At 43.6% G+C, this 22004-nt stretch overlaps 1 protein-coding gene across 4 annotated transcripts in view; it reads left to right on the forward strand.

Annotated features, from left to right (window-relative positions):
• The window catches only part of MTUS2 (microtubule associated scaffold protein 2), a 491802-nt gene that overhangs the window by 200187 nt on the left and 269611 nt on the right, over window positions 1-22004 (forward strand). For 3 of the 4 annotated variants that reach the window (XR_013824765.1, XM_079902571.1, XM_079902570.1), the window contains one exon: window positions 81-278. Coding sequence is in view for 3 of the 4 variants with exons in the window: in XM_079902571.1 (XP_079758697.1) it covers window positions 81-278 (198 nt within the window). In the remaining variant the exon portion in view is untranslated. The remainder of the gene's footprint in view (window positions 1-80; window positions 279-22004) is intronic. The other variant, XM_079902572.1, reaches the window with a different exon arrangement.

Genomic DNA, 22004 nt, shown 5'->3' on the forward strand with positions numbered 1-22004 from the left:
TCTGGGTTAATATTCACAATCTGTGTCTTCTCTATCTTGCTATCAACTGAGATTTTTTTTCTGGCTTGGGTTCATTTTAGCAGATTTAAAGAAACCTTCCGGTTCAAATGCTGCAAAATCCAACCTACCCAAATCTGGACTTCGTCCTCCTGGCTACTCGCGCCTCCCGGCAGCCAAGCTGGCGGCCTTTGGCTTCGTCCGGAGCTCCAGCGTGTCCTCGGTGTCCAGCACCCAGTCAGCGGACAGCGCCCAGCCCGAGCCCAGCCGGCTGGCCAACCGTAAGTGGGGTGGACAGGTGGGCGGGCTTGCATCCCAGACAGGCAGGACCAGCAGAGGGCGAATCAGCGTGTGGGTACAACAGGGTTGCATTTTCTTTGCGTTTAACTAAGAATTTGGGTTGACTACCTTAATCTACCATTGTTGGGACTTTAAAGATAATCTGCTGAAGAAAAATAAAAGCCTGTTTGGCACTACTATTTCCTAAGTTATGGGGAGTTAATGTGCCAGAAAAAGACATGAAATATTAGTGGGAAAATCATTTTAGTCACCTGTGATTACCTGTCATGCCTTCATATTGGTGGAGCTCTTGATTTCTAAAAGTTAATTAAACGATGTTAAAAATAGGGAAGCCCAGCGGAGCTTCTTCTAGTCTGTGCCCGGGAAGGTCCCTGTTAGCTGAGATGGTGTCACTCCAGGCCTGGTTCCTGACACTGGTGTTGTAAGCTGCATTTTAAAGTATGAATTAATAGCGTCCGAGCAGGTCATATCAGCTGCTGTCCCTAAAGACCCAAGGCTGCCCCATTTGGGCTGAGCCTTTGAGGACCAAACCCCATCTCAGCCTCATCGACTTCAAAGTCATTGTTACTGGATCTGAAGCCATGACACCTCAGATGTTGGGTAGTAAGAATTTGCCAGGGAAATCTAAGCAGTTTTCATGTGGAAAGCAGTTTTGAAGGGTTTATAGTAGTTGAATAAAGTTGGAATAAGAGATAGAGACAGAGTGAAAGACGGGAAGGGGGAAGGGGAAGAGGAAGAGAGATTGAGAATAAGATTGATTTTGTATTAGTTTTTTCAATTTCCTCTCTCCAAGCTTGTTTTTTCCCTATCCTTTCTCGGCTTTATAGAGCTCATGGGTGGAACATTTGTACCTCTGTAGTTCTAAATTTTAGTCTACCTGGTTATTCCTAAAAGTAATGCATCTCGACGTGTTTGTAAGCATTTCTGAGAGGTTCTTGGTTCACTTGATTTCCTGAAGGTGCTGTGTCTCAGACCTACTTCCATATGGGGATCATTTTAGAAACCCCACTGGAATTAGAGATTGCATCATGGCACAGTGCCAGTCTCAAATTTGCAAACGCGTAACTCTTAATTTTTCGATATGTGTGTGCGTGTTAACAGTCTGAAGGTTTTGAAATAGAGGAATGACGATTTGTTGTCATTTTTAGGAGTGAAATTCCCAGCGGCATGTTTCTGTTTTAGATGGAGCATGAATGATAAAAAAATCTCATGGTATGTATCTTTCCAAGGAAGGAGTTAAGATTCTGATTTCTTAAAAAAAATGAACCTCAAGGTGACCTGAGGCATGTCCCCATGGCAGCCACTTTTTCAAAAGGAGAGCTGACAGGTGTGGACGGAATAATTCCAGGTGTGCTTAGGGCATTTCTTCTCACCTGTGCTTCAAAGCATACTAGCTAGGGACTCCCTGAGCAGCCGAGATGAGAGCTGTTATGTGCCAGAGAAAGTAACTCCTGGTTTAAAGATTTCATAGGAAAAGAAATATTTACTCTATTCAGAACTGTTTTCTGTTTCTAGAATTGATCTGTAATTATTTGCCACCTAACTATATATAAAATTTGTCCTTCACCAGTAAATCACAGAAAAACTTCGCCCATGTTTGAATCGATGTCTTAGTGCCATTAACCATTATGCTTATGCTTGTTACCAGACTTAAGGTCAAGAAAACTCCTGTTCCTGTTCTTTAGCAAATAAATGATGCTTTGATGACAAGGATTAAGTAAAAGACGAAGCTCTTGCAAGAGCTGAAAGTTCTTAGACAAATCCTAGGAGCAAATGTTGCCAGTTTAGCTCATGGAAACAGCTAACATGATGTCAGAGTTGGTTCCTTTTTTGTTCCTTGTCTTGTCTTTCTTTAGACACTACTTAGGGTTCATTTTAGGAATATTACTATAAAAAGGGATTGCACCACAGTAAGTAGATGCCTCAAAATCTGAAACATGATTACAATGAGGAACTATTTGCAAATGTGCGACTCATGATTTTAGACACTCACGTGCCTATAAACAGTTTGACAGCGTCCACGTGACTGAATGCTGTGTGGGGGACACTTTTAAGTGATTCATTGTGAACCTACTAGTGTTTTGTGGGCCACCTTGGCTTAGCTGTGACTTTTCTGTGCTGTTTTCCTGGGTCCAGATGGGCAAGTGACGCTGTAGAGGGGGGCCTGGGAGCCCCCTGAGTGCGGGTCTCAGCTGTTCCATTTGGAGTCTACCCTCCACCCCGGGCTCAGGCTCTGCACCGTTCATTCAACCCCGCTGGGCAAGCGCTTCCCAAGGCGAGTGCCCTGCTGTGTTTTCTGACCTTTTCCACGAGGCTTTGGCAAATGGGGCCGACACAGGGAAAGGAATCGTCTGTAGGTCCTTAGAACCTGAGGGTATTTTAGCATCCTGTCCACCCCTGCATTTTATAGCTGAGCGAACTGAGATCAGAATGACCTGCTCCCATCCTGGGAGCAGGAGGGAGTATTCCTCTTCCTCTGTTTAGTTCTCAAAGCTGCCATGTACGGTAAAGACATGTACGGTGAAGTCATTTCTTTCTATTAGTGAAGCAAATCTTAGAGTTGAGTTGCCTTGAGAGGCCCTTCAGGCCCAACCCACCTGTCCCTGCCCCACCCCTTCCCAGGTGTGTACTCGCTTCAGGTGATGGGGAACCTTCCATCATGTGAAGAAGCCAGCTGTTTGGTGAGCAGCTCGCATGGTGAGGCCGTGCTCCTTGTGGGTTCAGGCTGCCTCCCTGTAATTTCTTGCTAGCAGCTCAGTTTCTCTGGATTAACACGCAAGCTTTATCCTCATTGTGCTGCAGGACGTCACCCTCCCTTCACTCCTGTACAGGTTCATCACGTAGAGGTTATGAGGTTGGCCCATTTCGAACCTCAAATAAAATTTCACATGACATTACGTCGTGACCCACAGCTTTTTTAAGATTGAAAGTGAACAGGAAAAAAGTAATTCTCTACCTTAAAACTTAAATTTAAGCTTAAAATCACAGTATTTGAGCAGGTCTGACCTAATATGTAGCTCATCATTTTAAAAATTCTCCAATATGCTTCAGGCAATAGAAATTTGGAGAAAAACAATTACAGTGTAATTTAGTGTTGGTAACAAACTATAGCCCAAAGTATACCTAGTTGTCAAATTAACCAGCAGTTAGGCTTATAGACTTGATTTTTCTGGTGGGTAAGGAGGTATAATTTAAAGTTAAAACCTTTGGGAGAGTGTGTGTGTGGGAAGGGAAATAGGAAGACTTAGGGTTTCATGAATTAATCATTAGTGAAAATAGATCATATCACACAAGGATAGAATAATTTATGTGGAGGATCATCTCTCATTGTGGACTCTGAATAACACCTAACCTATTGGTGCTCAAGAAACAGAAAATATCTATCAGAAAAGAACATGAAGAAGGTGGCCTTTGCAGCTGTCCTTTCCAGTTTCTCCTCCTCTTTTTCTCTCTGCAATATTCTCATGTTTTCTTTGTGCGGTGAACTGAGACCAGAAATCATGAGACAAAGAATTTGAAAGGAGAAATAAAAAAGAAATCTGAAGGATTTTCTGTTGTTTCTTGTTCTGGTGCAGGAAAGTAGTAGAATGTTTAGAGATGTAGGGATAGAGCTGGATGTGGACAGAGAGACTGACATCGGTATAAATAATCATGTTGCGTGGATATATGTGCCGACAGCCTTCTAAATGAGTTGAGGTGGAGGCTTCATTTCTGTTTAGGGTGATCAGGGAGTTTCTCAGAGGGGGTTGTGAGCTGGGCGGTATTTGGGGAGGTAGAGGTGGGCTCTACCTAGGAGATCCTTTGAGAGGAGCTGTTGGTACATCCAGAAAACCTCCGGAAGCCAAGGGGTTGCCATTTCTGATGCAGCCTGCTGGTTCATCATGGTGGGGTCTGTCTCCTTGGTGCTGCAGTCCAGTGTTTGAGGTCCCCAGGGTCTGTCCTCAGACTGCATCTATCCCAATGCTGCCATCTTCCCCTTGGTCCTCTTTTCCACAGTTTCAGCTCTTAGCACTTCAGACGCGGTACCAAATCCATCTCTCCAGACCCAACTTCTCTCCAGAACTTCTCATCTACATTTCAAATGACCTGTCAGATATCTCCAGCTGGGTGACTCAAGTCATCTCAAACTAAACGTTTCCCTCAAAATGAATCTTCCGTTATCTTTTCCAAAGTGACGCCGCCTCTCAAAGTTGCTCTATGATGTAATGACATCTATGATCTCCTGTCTACGGAGGCTGGAAATTTTAAAATCAGCCGTTACCACTCACCATTTTTTTTTTCTTTTTTGCCTTCCTTTGTATTCAGTGATCAAATCTGATCAGTTCTTTCTTACATTTACTCTATCCTCTTTCTTTTCTCCTCCTCATCTTTGTTTAAATCTATGTCACCTGAACTATTCCCAGTACATCCTCACTCTCTAATCCACAGGCACATGGTCCTATAGACAATTTTCTTTTGAGCCTGTTGGGAATGCTCCATGTGTCCCTGTACTCACTTCCACTGCTTTCCAGAAGTTACAGGCCCTCCATGACTTGCTTAGCCCCCTTCTCACCTTTCCCTCACCCAGTCCCCTGACATACACCCTCAACCAGACAACGAGAGCTGTTCCCATTTTTCTCTGAGGGCTTTGTGCTTTTCTGCCTTTGGGTCTTGGTTTAAACTATTCATTTCTAGAATGCTCTCCCTTCCCACAGATCTCTCTGTGGATTCAGTCATTTTCAGTGTGATTCAAATACCATTTCCTCTAAGAAGCCTTCCTTCATCTGTGAACCTGAAGTGGTCCTTCCTCCTAGGAACTCCCACTGCCTCTTACTTGTATCACTTTTGTGGCTTATCACATACCATCTTGGTATAGTTATTTGTTTTTATGTCCTGTCTCCCCTGTGGACTGTCAGCTCTTTGAGGATACAGGGTATGTCTCTTAATAATTTTAGTATACCTCACACTACCTAGCATGGGCTTTCCACTAGTAGAATTTCAAGAGAAATTCTCTCCCAGTGGAAAGATTTTCTCATATGTGAGGGTATAGAACAAGAGAGACTTTTCTTTTTTTTTTTTTTTTGCGGTACGCGGGCCTCTCACTGTTGTGGCCTCTCCCGTTGCGGAGCACAGGCTCCGGACGCGCAGGCCCAGCGGCCATGGCTCACGGGCCTAGCCGCTCCGCGGCATGTGGGATCCTCCCGGACCGGGGCACGAACCCGTGTCCCCTGCATCGGCAGGTGGACTCTCAACCACTGCGCCACCAGGGAAGCCCAAGAGAGACCTTTGAGAGAGGAACTTGGGCAACTTTCAGAAGTATTTTGTACCAGGAACACATTTTCAGTCTATTAGGACTTTCATATGTCTTGATAGTTGAAGTTCCATCACTGTGGTTCTCACACTTTTCTAAATTACCTCAATTATCTCTAAAATGTCGCTTCCATTGACTGTGGTGTACCCATAGATAATTTATACAACTCAAAGCATGGAAAAGATAATAGGTTATTTGTAGTATAATTATATTCAGAGCTAAATCGTTATGTGGACTGACCTACTAGTCTCACAGATGTCTAAGATCTTATATATCTCCTTGCATGTAATTAGCCATTTTAAAAGAATTAGGCTAAAACCCAACTGTTGAGGCTTTTCATGAGAGAATTGCAAAGTTTCCAATTAGACATCTCAATTTAGAGAGACTGGATATTCTCATTAAATTCTAGAGCTATAGTTCTTATTTTCATACTTAAAATAAATAGGTAGGTGGTCTTTTAATTATTGAATAAAATTTGGGTTCTGGAGATAATGATCTGAAGTGGAAATCACTAACCATTTTGGAAGTTAGTCAGTGAAAGTAAAGGTTAATACGAAAGCTTTTTGCATGTTCATTTCAGCGTTTATGCTTATGAACACTGTAGAATTCTTCTACATACATGACATGTTTGATTTTCTGTAACTGACATGCATTCTAAATAAGATAAGAGGGCTTCCCGGGTGGTGCAGTGGTTAGGAATCCACCTGCCAATGCAGGAGACACGGGTTCCGGCCCTGGTCCAGGAGGATCCCACATGCCGGGGAGCAACTAAGCCCGTGCGCCACAACTACTGAAGCCTGTGTGCCTAGAGCCTGTGCTCCGCAACAAGAGAAGCCACACCAAAGAGAAGCCCGCGCACCGCAGCGAAGAGTAGCCCCCGCGTGCAGCAATGAAGACCCAATGCAGCCAAAAATAAATAAATAAAAATAAATAAATGAGAGTCGACAAGAAGCATTATTAATAACTCCTACCGAAACAGCCATCAACCTGTCTCATGTTCCATTGGCGAAGAGGGAGTCATTTTTTATTCATGGAAAAAGGAGCTGAATGGGACCTGTGAGGTTAAATTTCAGAGAAGCTATTGCCTATTTGAGATTGAGCCTTATTGATGTCCTTGTACATTCCTTTTCAAAACACTCGGACACCGATCACGTCTACCCAGAGATGAGATTAGAGCGTAAATGTGTTTTGTTTTGTTTCAAAGAAAACTGACCATTAAACGGTTGAAAGTAAGATAAACTGAAATTGGGATGATAATAGTTTTGTATGTAGTAAACGTAATGTCTAATTGAACTGCCTCATTTGGGGGGCTTGTGTTGTTTTGTGAAGATCGGGTTGTCTACTTGCCCTTCCCCAGTCCTGAAGTCTTGCAGCATCTGTTATGGGGTGAGCATGGAACTCAGTGCTGGGGCCAGGACACCCTGTGTAGTTAGTGTCTGGTGGGGAGGTGGGGTATCCAAGTGCATCCTGCAGGGAGCTGTGAGGGGGCTGTGGCTGGAGACGGCACAGCGTTGGGGAGGGGTTAGGGGAGGAGGAACCCGAAGGACGGAGCACCTGCCCGTCCTGACCCCACGCCCCTCAAGTCCCCTTGGGCTGTCTCAGCCCTACTGCGTTATATCTTCAGATCTAATTATTCCACTCTGCTTCTAGGTAATGACAGATGTTCTGGATTTGCTGTAAAATAATCCAGCAAAGAAAAGAACAAAACAAACCTGGAGGGGGGCAGTATAGATAAGGAAAGTTAGACAAAAGTTTGATAATCCTTGAAGCTGGATGATGGAACTCTGAGGGTTCATTGCACTATTTACTTCCCGGTTTTGGGTTTTTTTTTTTTTTTTTTTTTTTGGTATGTTTGAAAATTTCCATTTTTATTTAACCTTCTGTGGAAGAAGGTTAAAAATCTCATCTTTTCTCTGTATTGGTTTTTCTTTCTTAAGAGTCAGTATATTCTTGTCCTGCCCCTAGGTTCTCCAGAACCATTTTTTTTTTTTTTTTACATTCCAAGCATAGCACAGGGAGATCAGCACCGAACCTAGAGGGGTGGAATAGGGAGGGTGGGAGAGAGATGCAAGAGGGAGGAGATATGGGGATATATGTATATGTATAGCTGATTGACTTTGTTGTAAAGCAGAAACGAACACGCCCTTGTAAAGCAATTACACGCCAATAAAGATGTTACAAAATATAAATAAATAAAATAAAGTGACATCCTTAAAAATAAAAAGAGTCGGTATAGCATAGTGGTGAAGACTGTGGTCTCTGCAAGTGCACTGCTGGGTTTGCATCCTGCCTCTGCCACTAGCTAGTTCTGTGACTTTGGGCAAGTTACTCTCTCTGTGCCTCTAATTTCTCATTGTAAAATAATAATAATATTACTACTAATAAATAATGTCAAAAGCCACTGTAGGATTGATGAGAACATTAAATGGAATTAATGTATGCAAACAGGGCCTTGCACAATAATAATAATAATGTTCCAGTGGCTGTTTCCATCCATTTCCCACATGCAGAAAGTTGTCTGTTGGGAGAGATTTAAAAGCTCAGATGGAAAAACTCCGTGGTGGATTAACCGTGTCTGGTGTGGGTTGAAGAAACTGGTATTGATAACATCTAGGTCAGGGAGTCGACGTTCACTCCATTTCACAGTTGTTATCCTCAACTCTCTCATGTACGGTGAATGCCTTTCTGAGCGTTAAACTAAAACATGCGTCATTCATGAAACCGTAAGGTGGCAGTTCTAGAAGTTCATCTCTTGATTTTCATGGGCGTCTCTTACTTTTGGGCTACAAGCTTCTGGTTGTTTGGCTATTTATGAAACATAGGCAGGGAAAGTCATGTTTTTATCTCTTTATCTAAAAGGGCTCTGCCGTGCCCTTAGCATGTTATCATTTAAGAGAGTACATTCGGTTGGGCTCCCTTTAAATGAAATGTATTTATGCAAGGTGACTAATACATAGCACATGAATCTAAGCTGATGGCTTTTAAAACCTCTGCTCAGAATAGAAACTGAGAGTTGGATCTGATTTTTATTTCTGTGCCTGTAATGTCTGCAGGAAACAAATGGGAACATTTGATTTTGCAGCGTGAAAAGGGCTTCACACAGCTTCTCATTTTGCTAGAGTCTAATTTCCATTGTACTAGGGTTTTACTCTGTTGGCTATCTCAACCCGATTTGGGTGTGTGGGGAAAAGAGAATAGTGAGAACAAAACCCAAAATAAGCTCCTGATTTTCTCTGGAAATGAGGAAGTCAAACACATGCCACTGGTGGATTTAAATACCTATTTCCCTGGTATCTGTAATTAGGTAAAGTATTCTTTGTAAGGAAAAAAACAGAATCATTTTCACCGAATCTCGCTGTTAATTTTCCCAGTGATTCCCACACATTCAATTCCTTCTTTTTTCCCTTTCTTTGCTTCCTTCATACACTCACATCAGAATGAGTTCTTCTGGGTGTTATTCGGTGTTGCCTGTAAGTGAAAATATTTTCTTTATTGCTTAAGTAACACCTAGTTTATCCATTTTGAATCAGATATGTGAGCAAAACTGTTAGAAGTCATATAGCCCTTCAAAAGGTTAATAGTGCCGTATTCTTGCATGTTTTAGCATATTCAAGGTATTTTATGAAGAAAGGATGCTTTGAACTATGAACTGAGATAAGAAATATGCCACACTTGCATGCATAATATGTAATAAAATCAGCATTTATGGTAATAGAATAATCTTTGGGAAAGTCAGTTAACCTCAGTGGACTCAGATTTTTATTATAAAAGTTGGAAGGTATCGAATTAAATGAATTGACCACTTTTGGCTCTCAGAGCTGGGACCTTGTGGCTGAATTCTATCAATGTGTGGAATCATTTATGGTTCTTCAGTGGTGAATGATCAGAATCGTATTTGAGAAACATTAATATGGTAAAACGTAAGTTAATTCGTTTGGAGAAGAGAGACAGTGAGAGGTCTCAGTTCTGCCAAAATTAGGGATTCTTCCCGTCTTGGCCTGACCTTATTTTGTTATTCTTCTCCTGTCATATGAGATGGACCTTTCAGGACACTAACAGACAGAGAACAGCTCAAAAGTTTTACTGCCCTGATTTTTTCCTATAAAATATAGAAAGTCACACCTTAGAAGTCACCTTGCTCCGGCCCTTTGCCTAACGCTGAGCATCTTGGATTATTAGTCCAGCATCAGAACAGAGACAGGGAGGTGCATGACTTCCAGACTCATACTGACTTCTCCTGGGAACTTGACCAACAGTACGTGCTTTCTTACATTGCTGTAATACGCACAGTCTATCATCTGGGAAGGTTCCTAGAGATCCTTGCAGGGTCTTCCTTAAGGCAGCAGATGGGGCAGCACAGATCAGTAATTCCTTTTGCTTTTGATGAGAAAGAAAATCAATTAATGGTGATGTCAGAGGGTTCTTTGGCTCCCATAACAGGCAGCGACTGGGAGGCGAGGGTTGGTGGGAGCCTGAAGTAGGTGTCAGCAGTGGGCACGGAAAGAAAGGACCAGATGGAAAAGTGTCAGAACCGAGAGGGCAAGAGCGCCTGAGAGGGTGGGGTGACAGGAAGGGTGAGGGGGCCACTCACAGAACTGGGGAAGCACACTCAGGCGTAGGTAAACGTGAGCCCACCTCCCTCAAGCCCACCCCCACACCTGGCTGGCTGACCCCAGTGTCGCTACGTGGGGGGCTGCATGGGGTTCAGTTCAGAGATCTGCTTGTCAAGCAGGTCAGGACTTCGTGAAGACGATAGGGGTACGTGAGAATAATTAAACCCATGTGGTAGAACTAGATACACTTACTGTGTATTACTTTTACTCTAAATATATGCAGTCAGTTTAGATTGTAAGTGGTAGGTTCTGATCTAAAGGTCTAGTTCTTCCTCCCTAAGGAACTGGTGAGAACCTTCTCCCAGTACAGCTAAGATGCTGCGATGTCACTTTCGTAGAACAGGCCTTAGTCTCTGGTTCCATTTATGTGCTAATTTCAAGTTGACCCCAAAGGAAGAGTTTTGTCAGTCTTGGTAAGGAGGGTTACTTCTTCCCATAAGTTCCGGAAAATTCCCTCAGTCCACTTTCTTTTCCACATGAGAGCACTTCCTCACTGTGCCCGTGATGTTTTCCCTAATTTGAGTGCTTTGTTCTTTTTTTAATTCTTATCAGAGTATAGTTGATTTACAACGTTGTATTAGTTTCAGGTGCACAGCAGAGTGAATCAGCTATGCATATACATATGTATAGATTCTCTTCCCATATAGGTCATTACAGAGTATTGAGTAGAGTTCCCTGTGCTATGTAGTAGGTTCTTATTAGTTATCTTTTTTATATATAGTAGTGTGTATACGTCAATCCCAGTCTCCCAGTTTGTCCCTCCCCGCTTCCGCCCTGGTAACCATGTTAGTTTTCTACATCTGTGTGGAGTGCTTGGTCCTTTTTCTGTGTATTGGGGTTGCTGAGGGCAAAGAATGAGATACTTCACAACGCTTTTTCTTAGGTAACGTCTTAACCTGGGTCGTGGATTTCTCCAGCAGAAACGCGGATGCTGTACACACAGATTTTGCATCTCCCTGCCTGCTGCCCTGGGAGGGACTTGGGTTGAGCACACGCAGCCCTGGCCTGAGCAGGCAAGGGCCGTCATTGTTGCCACTGGTGTGGCAGCGGAGGGCCACCTGCAGCTCTCAGAGCCGCAGGAGGGTTGCCCTGCTCTCTTCTACCTCTGCTGGTCCCTCTGCCACACCCTCTCGTCAGCCTTTAGGGTTGGCTCGTAACTTGTGACAGCAGCAACGCAGGGATCCTCACTCCATTCCTGTACGTGTGACGTGTGTGTGTGTGTGTGTGTGTGTGTGTGTTTTGGACGTATGTGTGTATGCATACGACCTTACTACAACTTTGCCAAAAGTCACAATGAAGTGTCCCCACCTCGACCTCTTGCCCTTGCCACAAATAAATGTGATGGGAAACGGCCACCCCAGAATCTCCTACCATGGCCCCTGTCACAGAAATCCAAGGCTCGAATCTTTTCCCTAGACCTCTTTATTAGAAACTGTGTGTGGCAGGGAGATGACAAGCAGACAGCCTCAGCTGTTAACTGCCAACACCCATTTACTCTCACCTCTTTGAATAGAAAATGAAAAATGCCAACACATCTCGGGTGCCGTTAGCCCCGAGGTTTGCCTCTAAAGTCAGTGCCTACACAGGAGACTTCTGTTGCCACCAGTGAGGTTTTTTTTTGTTTGTTTGTTTTGTTTTTGTTTTTGCTGTACGCGGGCCTCTCACTGTTGCAGCATCCCTGCTGCAGAGCACAGGCTCCGGACGCGCAGGCTCAGCGGCCATGGCTCACGGGCCCAGCCGCTCCGCGGCACGTGGGATCCTCCCGGCCCGGGGCACGAGCCCGTGTCCTCTGCCTCGGCAGGCGGACTCTCAACCACTGTGCCACCAGGGAAGCCCCACCAGTGAGGTTTGCTAATGAAAGCAAATGAGCCTGGATGGACCTGTCACAGTGGTTTCACTGAACAGATATGCCAATTAAGCCAGAGGTCAAGGAGCAGGTGTTGTTTCAAGCAGGTGTTATTAGTTTGTGTCCAACAGTGGCTCTGAAAGAACACAAGAAACAGTCCAGTTCTTCCTAGTTTTTATTTCAGTTGAGGAATATATGTGCTCACTGGCTGGTGACTGATTACCTGTCCAGGAAATGTCAGTTCCCTCCGGCTGGTCCTTTCTATGCCTTGGGCATCTTCGTGCTTGCACCGTCTTCCTTCTTCCTGTATCCTTAGCTGTCTGTTGCTGCCAGAAGCCTTGCTTTACCATCACGGAAGCCTACAGTGTCCACACCGGCACCTCAGGTGTCATCCAAGTGATCGTGACCGTTCTACAAAAAAGGAGAGGATGTAAGGAAAGTCGAGGTGACATCACCACCCCAGGTTGAGTTAGTGATGAAACCAGGGCTGGAGCATCAGTCCGACGCCTCATCCCATGATGCCCGCCAGGGTGAGAGGCACTGAGTGTCGCTCCAGGAGGGTTTATTGGAGAAATGGATGCTTGTTCCACGTGTAGCTCGATTCCATCAATGAGCTCCTACAATGCAAATTGGCAGCAACTGGAATCTAGCAGTTTCCCGTGACGTTCCCTCTGCTGAGGATCTGCGGGAAGCCTAGTCCAGCTGCCTGCAGTACACGGGAGCCTGTTAGCCGTGGGTCGGTACTGGTTGCGGTTCTGTGTGAGCGATCCCCAGAGACAGGGAGGGTGGAGGTGCGAGTGTTGTGTGCTGAGCACAGAGACTGGCAGGACCCTGTGCTCATTCCCAGACTCCAAGAGAGGTGGTGGGGGCAGTGAAGGGTAGCTGGGAGTTCAGAGGACGCGGATCTAGATGCTGCCCTGGGCTGTCATCTTGGACAAGTCACACATATCTGTGGGCCTCCGGTGTCCTCCCTTTTAAGTGAGGGGTGGGACCATGGTTTCTGACACGCCTTCTGTGGATCCTGTGTCTTTGGTCCCAAGACTCGTGAGCAGAAGGTTTGCAGGGGGTCCAGGGCCCCGAGGGCACAAGTTTGTTCCTTCTTACATTTTCATTCGGAAACTGTAAGGAAAGACCCCTTCCGTTTCCCATATATTTTTCCTTTGTTATGATTGAAGGACATACAAATTATGCTGTCTCTATATATTGCTAAGAGAGTTGATCTTACAGGTTCTCATCAGAAGAAAAAAAATCTCTAGGAGTTTGGGATTAACACACTATTACACACACTATTCTATATATACACACTATTCTATACATAAAATAGATAAACAACAGGGACCTACTGAATAGCACAGAGAGTATACTCAATATCTTGTGATAACCTATAATGGAAAAGAATCTGAAAAAGAAGGTGTGTGTGTGTGTGTGTGTGTGTGTGTGTGTGTGTGTGTGCACGCTTGCATATATATATATATATTCAGTTACTATATATATATATGTATATATAGATATATATATATATATAGTAACTGAATCACTTTGCTGTATACCGGAAACTAACACAACATTGTAAACCAACTAAACTTCAATAAAAAAATTAAAGTAAAAAAACAAAACAAAACTCTATGAGACTTTTGATGGATCTAACTACATTTATTGTGATGGTCATTTCACAGGGTATACATATATCAAGTTATTACGCTGTACACCTAAAACTTGTACAATGTTATATGCCAGCTATATCTCAATGAAAAAACAAAGATCAATGCCTAGATTTCTTTCTACATTAACGTTAATAATTAGAATTATTGGAGACTTTTAAATATGTTTGCTCACTTATATTTTCTAAGCATGGGGAGCGAAGGGAGAAGAAAAGAAAAAGAGAGAGGAAAAAAGAAGATGGAAATATATCACATTTTTAAGAGAAGAGAAGAATAAAAAGAAAGGGGACAAATGGCTAATGGTCCCATTGTTATCAGAGACCAGAGAAGGAGTTTAAATTTCAGTAGGAAGTGACTGGGGAGTCCGCCACCTAAGGATGGCCTGGTGCCCCTGGGGTCTGGTGTGCATTACAGTCCCCTCCACGACTGAATTCAGTTACTTCTGGCAACGAGATCAATGTGGGGCAGCAGTAATCTCTACAACATTCTGACGAAAATTAAAAGATGAAAGGAGGCTGTATAAAATAATTAATATAGCAAGAAAAAGCAGAACTTGCTTGTCTTTGGGAAAGACTTTGATAACAGCCTCTTTTATAAGTTATGTCAGGTTATGGGACAGACAATACGTGGAACAAAACGCCGGATCACTTCCCTAACCGTGTGAGAACGTTTGCAATTTCCCATCTTTCGCTCTTTCTCGAGGGAGTGTTCTTTCAGTGATGATAAAATTCCCTGTAATTCCTTATTACTTCTCAAGAGGTAACCATCTAGATGTTCTATGAGACAGCTATAAGGAATAACTCTCACTCATCCCTAAGAAAACGGTGTCAGTATAAGTTGGACAGATGTTGTCAGGCGTGTATCTCCGACATGCTCATATTCAAAAAACTCCAGAAATACCTTAAAAATTTATATTGAAATATTGTTGATTTACAATGTTGTGTTAGTTTCAGGTGTACAGCAAAGTGATTCAGTTATACATATAGATAGATAGATAGATAGATAGATAGGTATTCTTTTTTTTACATTCTCTTCCATTATGGGTTATTACAGGATACTGAGTTACGTGCCCTGTGCTATACAGTAGGTCCTTGTTGGTGATCTATATTAAATATAGTAGTGAAAAAACTCCAGAGATATTCATTAATAGCCCATTGCTTTTGTCCTGTGCTGGGCGCTGGAGGAGCAAGGGAGAAATACGTGCTAAAGATGAGGATCTGGGCATTAAGGAGCTTATACTTCTGTTATTCTTTTTTTAAAAAAAGACTTCTCTCTAGAAAACTAATTTTATATAAGGAGTTATATATATATTGATTTTGGACAGGCAATATCATATAGATAAATATGGGGAATTTTTTAAAGAACTACGGTAATAAAGTGAAGTTCTGTACAAGGTGTATTTAGGCTAAGGCAGGGGTGTGGAAAGAGCCCAGAAATTCATGGAGAAGGTCACAGTTCAAGGCCCCACTCACCCTTTCACTTCTCCAAACCTCGTTACCCACTGTATTGTGAGAATGAGAGCATGTAATTGAGGCTCGCAATAGGCTGAAGGCTATAAAATGTAGTATGAATAGGACTACTTATTATGTAACCCAGTGCGGAGCAGAAATTTGTGCTCTACTGTTGCCCCTGGGTTGGGCCCCTGCCCCTGAGTTTGGGACAGTCATCCTAGGTGAGCAGATGAGGCTCATTGGAGGGAGAGGGAGGGGCTGAGATGCAGTAGGTCTTGAAGGACAGAAGGCTTTGTGTTGGTGGAAGTGAGCGGGGGCACATTTCCCCAGAAGGAGTGATGAGTAAGGGGACTGTTAGATCAGCCCTCACCCCTGTGGGTCCTGTCACTGCCTGGGCTACATTTCCTTCTCTACCAGCCACACTCACTTTTTGCTGATGACTAAAAAGGAGAATATGTTTTCCTGCTATTTCGTGCAAGGCATAGCTTTTCCCCACCCGTATTCACAGCTCCTTTGGGAGGATCTAGGTTACTTTTCTTTCCCTCCTCAGTGGCATCTGTTAACAGAGACAAAAAGACGTGTTTTGCAATGTTGTCTAGAGTGGCTTCTCGTGCTTGCACTCATGTTAATCTCTGTCTAGCTGAGGAAGGGACATGGGTAGATTGGTAAAGAATCAGGCTGAAAACAAGAGCTATTTAATTACTTGTAGAGGTTCTTACAGGAGTTGAACTTTACATCTGCCCAATGATGAGAAACAGAAAAGAAACTAAACAGTGTGACTTTAAACAAATTCCTGTCTCCACTCATATCACTGTTTCTTTCCTTCAGTCCCTTTAAGCTCTGTCAGAGGGACATACCATATAGCAAAGGAATAAAAAAGTGTAGCTTTTGTGACCAGTACCTGATTGTCCTCCAGCTAGACCATCAGCTTTTCCATTGCTGGGTCTGCAGTGTTCCCAGTGCCTAGTTCTGTGCCTGCTCTATTTTAGGTGCTAAGTAAAGGTTTAAAAATTGGAAATAACTTTAAAACTGGTAAAGATAAAATTGACTATAATTTCTAACATACATATTTCCTTTTCTTTATCCTTGATCTTTGGATGGGTCATTTTTTTAAAGCCTATCATTTTATATTCTCTTATCAGTTCTTGGAACATTTTATTCAAGCTTACAATCACTATTCATTGATTTAACTTCTCTAATAAGTATCTCTTTAGCTTCCTTTCACCATACTTAGATTTAATGATTATGTTTCTTATTAACAACATTTACTGATGGTTACTATTAAAAGTAATATAAAATAAGTGTTGGTGGGGATGTGTAGAAACTGGAATCCCTGTGCGTTGCTATTAGGAATGTAAAATGGTGCAGTCATTATGAAAAACGGTATGGCTGTTCCGCAAAAAAAAATTAAAATCAGAATTACCATATGATTCAGCAGTCCATTTCTGGGTATATACCCCACAGAATTGAAAGCATGGTCTTGAAGAGATATTTGTATACTCATGTTCATAGCACCATTCATCATTCACAATAATCAAAAGGTGGAAGCAACCCAAATGTCCATTGACGGATGAATGGATAAGCAAAGTGTGGTATATACATATAATGGAATATTAATCAGCCTTAAAAAGGAATTCTGGCATATGCTACAACATGGGAAAACCTTGAGGACATTATACTAAATGAAATACGCCAGACAAGACAGGACAAATATTGTATGATTCCATATATATGACTACCTAGAATACTCAAAAATCAGAGTCAGAATAGAATGTGGTTTGCCAGGGACTGGGGGAGGGGGAGTGGAGAGTTAGTGTTGAATGGGTGTAGAGTTTCATTTTTGCAAGACGAGAAAAGTTCTGGAGATGAATGGCGGTGATGGTTGCACCAGCTGAATGTACTGATGCTGCAGGACTGTAGACCCGAAGAATATTAAGATGGTAAGTTTTATGTTATATATATTTGACCACAATTTAAAAATACATTTAAAAGAATCTGGTGAGAGCCAGTGATACAGTAGCCACGAAGGAACTAGAAAACTGGATCAAGTGGGCCAGGATGTCATTTTGATGACTTCAGAAAAGCTTGTAGGTCCAGTGGGGCATCTGGTGTTCCATCCAGTTGTGGGGGCGTCTTACGTGTAAATATCCTGTATCATCGTGAGGTCTGGGTGTGGTAGGCACCACATTCAGTTTCTTGAGCAGCTTCGTCGGTTTAAAAATGAGTAGCTTCTCCAGTAGTTTGCAGTTCAACCCGAGAGGCACTTGGGGTTGCCAAGCAACATGTGACTGCCGTCAACAGGAGCACATCTAACATTAATTTTATAATCGCTTAAAATGATAGAAGAAATGTTCAATCTAAATGTTTTCATTTCCACCTACTCCAACGAAAAATATAAACACCTGGATTGTCACACGCCATGCCGTTTCCACAAGGACAGCGTTTCATGCGTCAGCTCCCGCGTCTTGCCTTTTCTGTCGAAGTGTCTTCCAGGAGACCAGGGGACACCAGTGGGTATCTGGTGCCGGATTCACACTGTGAGGGCTGAGCTTTGTACATCCGAGATGTTCTGAAGTCACTCAACAAAGTAACGCCTCACAGTGGCAAACGTTTTCTTTAATGATGATTTTTTTCCCCCAATCCAGAGGACTTCCTTTGGTTAAGCTTAGGAAAAAAAAGAAAAAGAAAAAGATAGAAGTTAAATTACTCATTGTACTTCCTGCACGGAGCATCACAACAGACCTAAACGAGAAAGCTTTCTGTTTGAAGCATTCTCGTTTTAATGCCTGAGATCCACAGACATGGAGTCAGTAGGAAATGTTCAAAACTGAAGTGATTCAGCTGGGTTGGCCAAAGGTTACATATGGAAGAAAGGGGATTCTTTTTCCTTCTAAAGCCAGAGCTTTGTTGTTCTACTTGGACTGCAGCCTTCACCGCATTTGACTGACTGTATCTGGGGCAGACCAAGGAGGAATATGGTTAAGCACGTGAATTATTCTGACACTCCGTTGCTTTCTCCAAATGCCCCCAATCAGGTTGGTGGGGAGTCCTGGCACCTGGACTTGTTGTTTGCCTAAACTCTACTCTTTCCCGGGAGCTCGCGTGGCTGAGGCATCTGGTACCCGGTCATCTCAGCTCCTTGCCTCTGTGACTCCAGTGAACCTCAGTTCCACGCCGACAGCCCATCTGCTCCATCCTTCCCACCCTTTCCCCTCCTGCCGTGTTTCCTACCATGGCTGCTCCAAACCTCCCCGGTTCTCTGGAGTTCCTGCTTATCCACCTGCCTCTCCGTGCTCACCTTGAGCTCTTTCTTTCCTATTTCTGTCCAAAGCTAAAGTAACTTCTCCATGTGTGCCCTTGACCCCAGCTCATCCCACAACCTGCAGACCCCATCTCTGGTGAGAAGGCCTGGGTTGGGATCCTGCCTGTGTGCCTAGGAGCAGTGGGGCCTTGGGAAGCTAGCTGGCCTTGCTCTGCACCAGCTTCTCATCAGCAGACTGTGGTTAGCGGGCCCTGGGTCACAGGGTACCTATGAGGATTAGGAGGTGATGCATGGGAAGCACTGTGATGCCTGGCTTCAGCATCTTCACTTCTCTGCCACGGATGCTGGCTCTGGGGCCTCCACCTGGGCTCCCGGGAGCCCATTCCTGTGCCCACCAGCTTCCTGCCTGCCTGCTCCCCCCGGTGGTCCGGCTTCTCCCACAGCCCTTCTTTCCAGGCTTTCAGTCTTTATTAACAATTCCTCCAGGAGACTTACTTGATTCCCCGTCTCCCCGCCCCACTCCAGGCCCAAGTGTGAGTGAGGGTCTCCCCGGACCTCCGCTCCGTGACAGTCAGTTTTATGTGTCAGCGTGGCTGGGCTGTAGTCTCCCAAGTTCCGTCAGACACCAATCCTGGCATTGCTATAGGGGCGTTTGGTAGACGTGGTTAACATCTGTAATCAGTCCACTCTTAGTAAAGGAGATTGATTATCCCCTATAATCTGGGTGGGCCTCATCCAATCATTGCAAAAGCCTTAAGTGCAAAACTGAGGCTTCCCTGAAGAAGACAAAATTCTGCAGCAAGACTGCAACATTGGCTCCTGCCTGGGAGATTCTTCCCCACAGGCTTGCGGTATGGATTTTGGACTCACCAGCCCCCATCATTGTGTAAGGCAGTGTCTTGAAATAACTCTGTGTGTGTGTGTATGAAAATATATTTATTCCCACACTCACACATACATACGCGTGTTCATATTCTGCTGGCTCTGTTTCCCTGGAGAAGCCGCCTGGCTCAGCATTCCCTGCACGCACACTGCATCACACCCCGTTTGCTTTCTGAATCTCCTCTGCTCTGACAGCTACGTGCAGGCAGGACCCACGTTTCTCCGTGTGCCAATCCCACAACTCAGTTTGTCCTGAATGAATGAATACTGGGGAAGTCCGTCAGAACGTATCATGCCTATCCTTGAGCGTAATAAAAACAATTATGTAGAGAAGAATAACTCTCCTAATTGGCAGGTGATTTCCCGTCACCCCTGTAGACGGAGTCCACAAAGAGCGCTGTCTCCCTTAACCCCTGGCTCAGCCATTAAGGGACTTGGCTGTTGTCCTCACCTCCTACGTCACCCACTGGCCTCAGCGATAGAATCAGTCATTTATTTGGGTCATGATTGATTTATTCTTTCCACTTCTGTGACCCACTTTGGGATTTAGCTCTTTCATTTTCCTACACATGCAGCATTTAGATGAAAATAGTTCATAAACAGCTGTTCGGGGCTGGGTAACTTTTTTTCCCCACTTCACCCTTCATTAGTATTTTTCTCTTTCTATAATCGGATTCTTTGAAAGTTCTGGCAAGAGGTTTGTTCTGAAACGCAGGCTGAGGCTGCGTGTGAAGATGCTGGTATAGATACATGATGCGTTATTTACTCCAAAGTCCAGGTTTCTCCCTAACGTTATTGTGCAACATTTTTATTTTCAGTTTGGAAGCTGTCCTGCACTGATCACTGTTTCCACTCTTTCTTCGTGAGGTTGATCTGCCCAGCACAAACCCAATCCCTGCTTTTCTTCCGTATCCTGCTGAGAGGGTCACCAGTCCTCAGAAATCATGTCTGGATGCCGCCAGCGTTGATGAGGACCCTGTTTCTGAGCGGGCGCCGTGGGTCTGTGATGCAGTTAGGCTGCCTGGCTCTCTTTCCACATGACATAATGTATTCTGTCAAAGTTGGAACACGCTGAAACTACGAACTCAGGCAGTTCCCTGGTTTGCTTGGATTCAGAGACACTTGAAGGAACTAAAAATAGCTTTACAGGGAGAGAAGTGTATTGGGCATTTCCCCTTTTGGAAGGACTTCTATTCACTCTGTCTCCTGATTCTTGGGAAACAGTGTCTCTGGTTCCAGTCCCAGGGGAGCCACAGTGTAATCAGACAGTGGAGGTCAGTGTCCTGTGCCCTCTGAGGATCCTGTTCAGTCTTTGTGCCTCCCCAGCCCCTAAGAAAGAAGAGCTCAGCACCAAAAAGGGGGGTGGGGACTGAACCACAGGGATTTGTCAGAGCTTCGGAGAGATAGCCTCGATCCAGACTGAGAGAGCAGGAGGTGGGGTTGTAGCTACAGGGATGAGGGCAAAGAGAGGCTCAGGATGGGAAGGTGGTCTGCAATTTGAACTTAGGTCATTGACTGGGACGTTCAGCAAGGTTGTCCTCACTAGAAGATGAGCTTTGTGCGCTAATTGCTCCATGCAGGTTGACAAGGGATAGATACATGGTTGCCACACAAATTCTGTAAGAGAGTCGGGCTATTAAGCTGAGTTTCCCCATCCTGGCAGCAGCTCAGGCTGGCTTTAGTCTTACAGAAGGAATGTGAACTTAGAGCTGGACAGTGTGGGTGTGAACCCCAACCATGTCACTCAAGTTGTGAAATCACCTGTGCTTTAGTTTCCCCACGCGGTAAAATGGGATTAATAATTCCATCCTTCCTGCTGCACAGTGTGGCTTTAAAGATGGCCATTGCAAGGAAAGAAAATTGCAGGCCAATATTGCTGATGAACCTAGATGCAAAAATTCTCAACAACATACCAGCAAGTGGAATTCAAGAGCATGCTAAAATGATCATACACCATTATTATCCATCACTGGGATGCAAGGATGGTTCAACAAGCCCATATCAATAAGTGTGATACATCACATTGACTGAATGAAGGGTAAAAATCATACGCTGATTTCAATAGATGCAGAAAAAGCACTTCACAAAATTCAACATCCATTTGTGATAAAAAAAATCTCATCACATTAGGTATAGAAGTAATGTACCTAAACATAATAAAGGCCATATTCAAAAAACCCACAGCTAACATCACAATGACAAAAAGTTAAAAGCCTTTCCTCTCCGATCAGGAACAAGACAGGGATGCTCAAAATTGCCATTTCTACTCAAGAGAGTACTGGAAGTCCTAACTATAGTAAAAGAAAAAGAAATAAAAAGCATCCAAATCAGAATGGAAGAAGTAAAATTGTCTCTGTTTGCAGATGATATGATATTAAATATAGAAAACCCTAAAGGCTCCACCAAAAAATGATTAGAACTAATGAATGAATTCAGTAAAATTGCAGGATGCAAAATCAACGTACAAAAATAAGTTGTGTTTCTGTACACTAACAATGAACTATCTGAAAGAGATATTAAGAAAGCAGTCCCATTTACAAAAAATAATAAAAAAGCTTTTTATTAAATTTAATCAATTTATTTAACCAATAAATTAAACCAAGGAGGTGTACACTATACACTACTCTTTCAGTGTATAAAACCTGTATGCTAAAAACTATAAGACAGTGGTGAAAGAAATTGAAGAAGAAGATGCAAATAAA

Source organism: Stenella coeruleoalba, assembly GCF_951394435.1.
Source record: "Stenella coeruleoalba genome assembly, chromosome: 18".
In the NCBI taxonomy this organism is placed as follows: domain Eukaryota; kingdom Metazoa; phylum Chordata; class Mammalia; order Artiodactyla; family Delphinidae; genus Stenella; species Stenella coeruleoalba.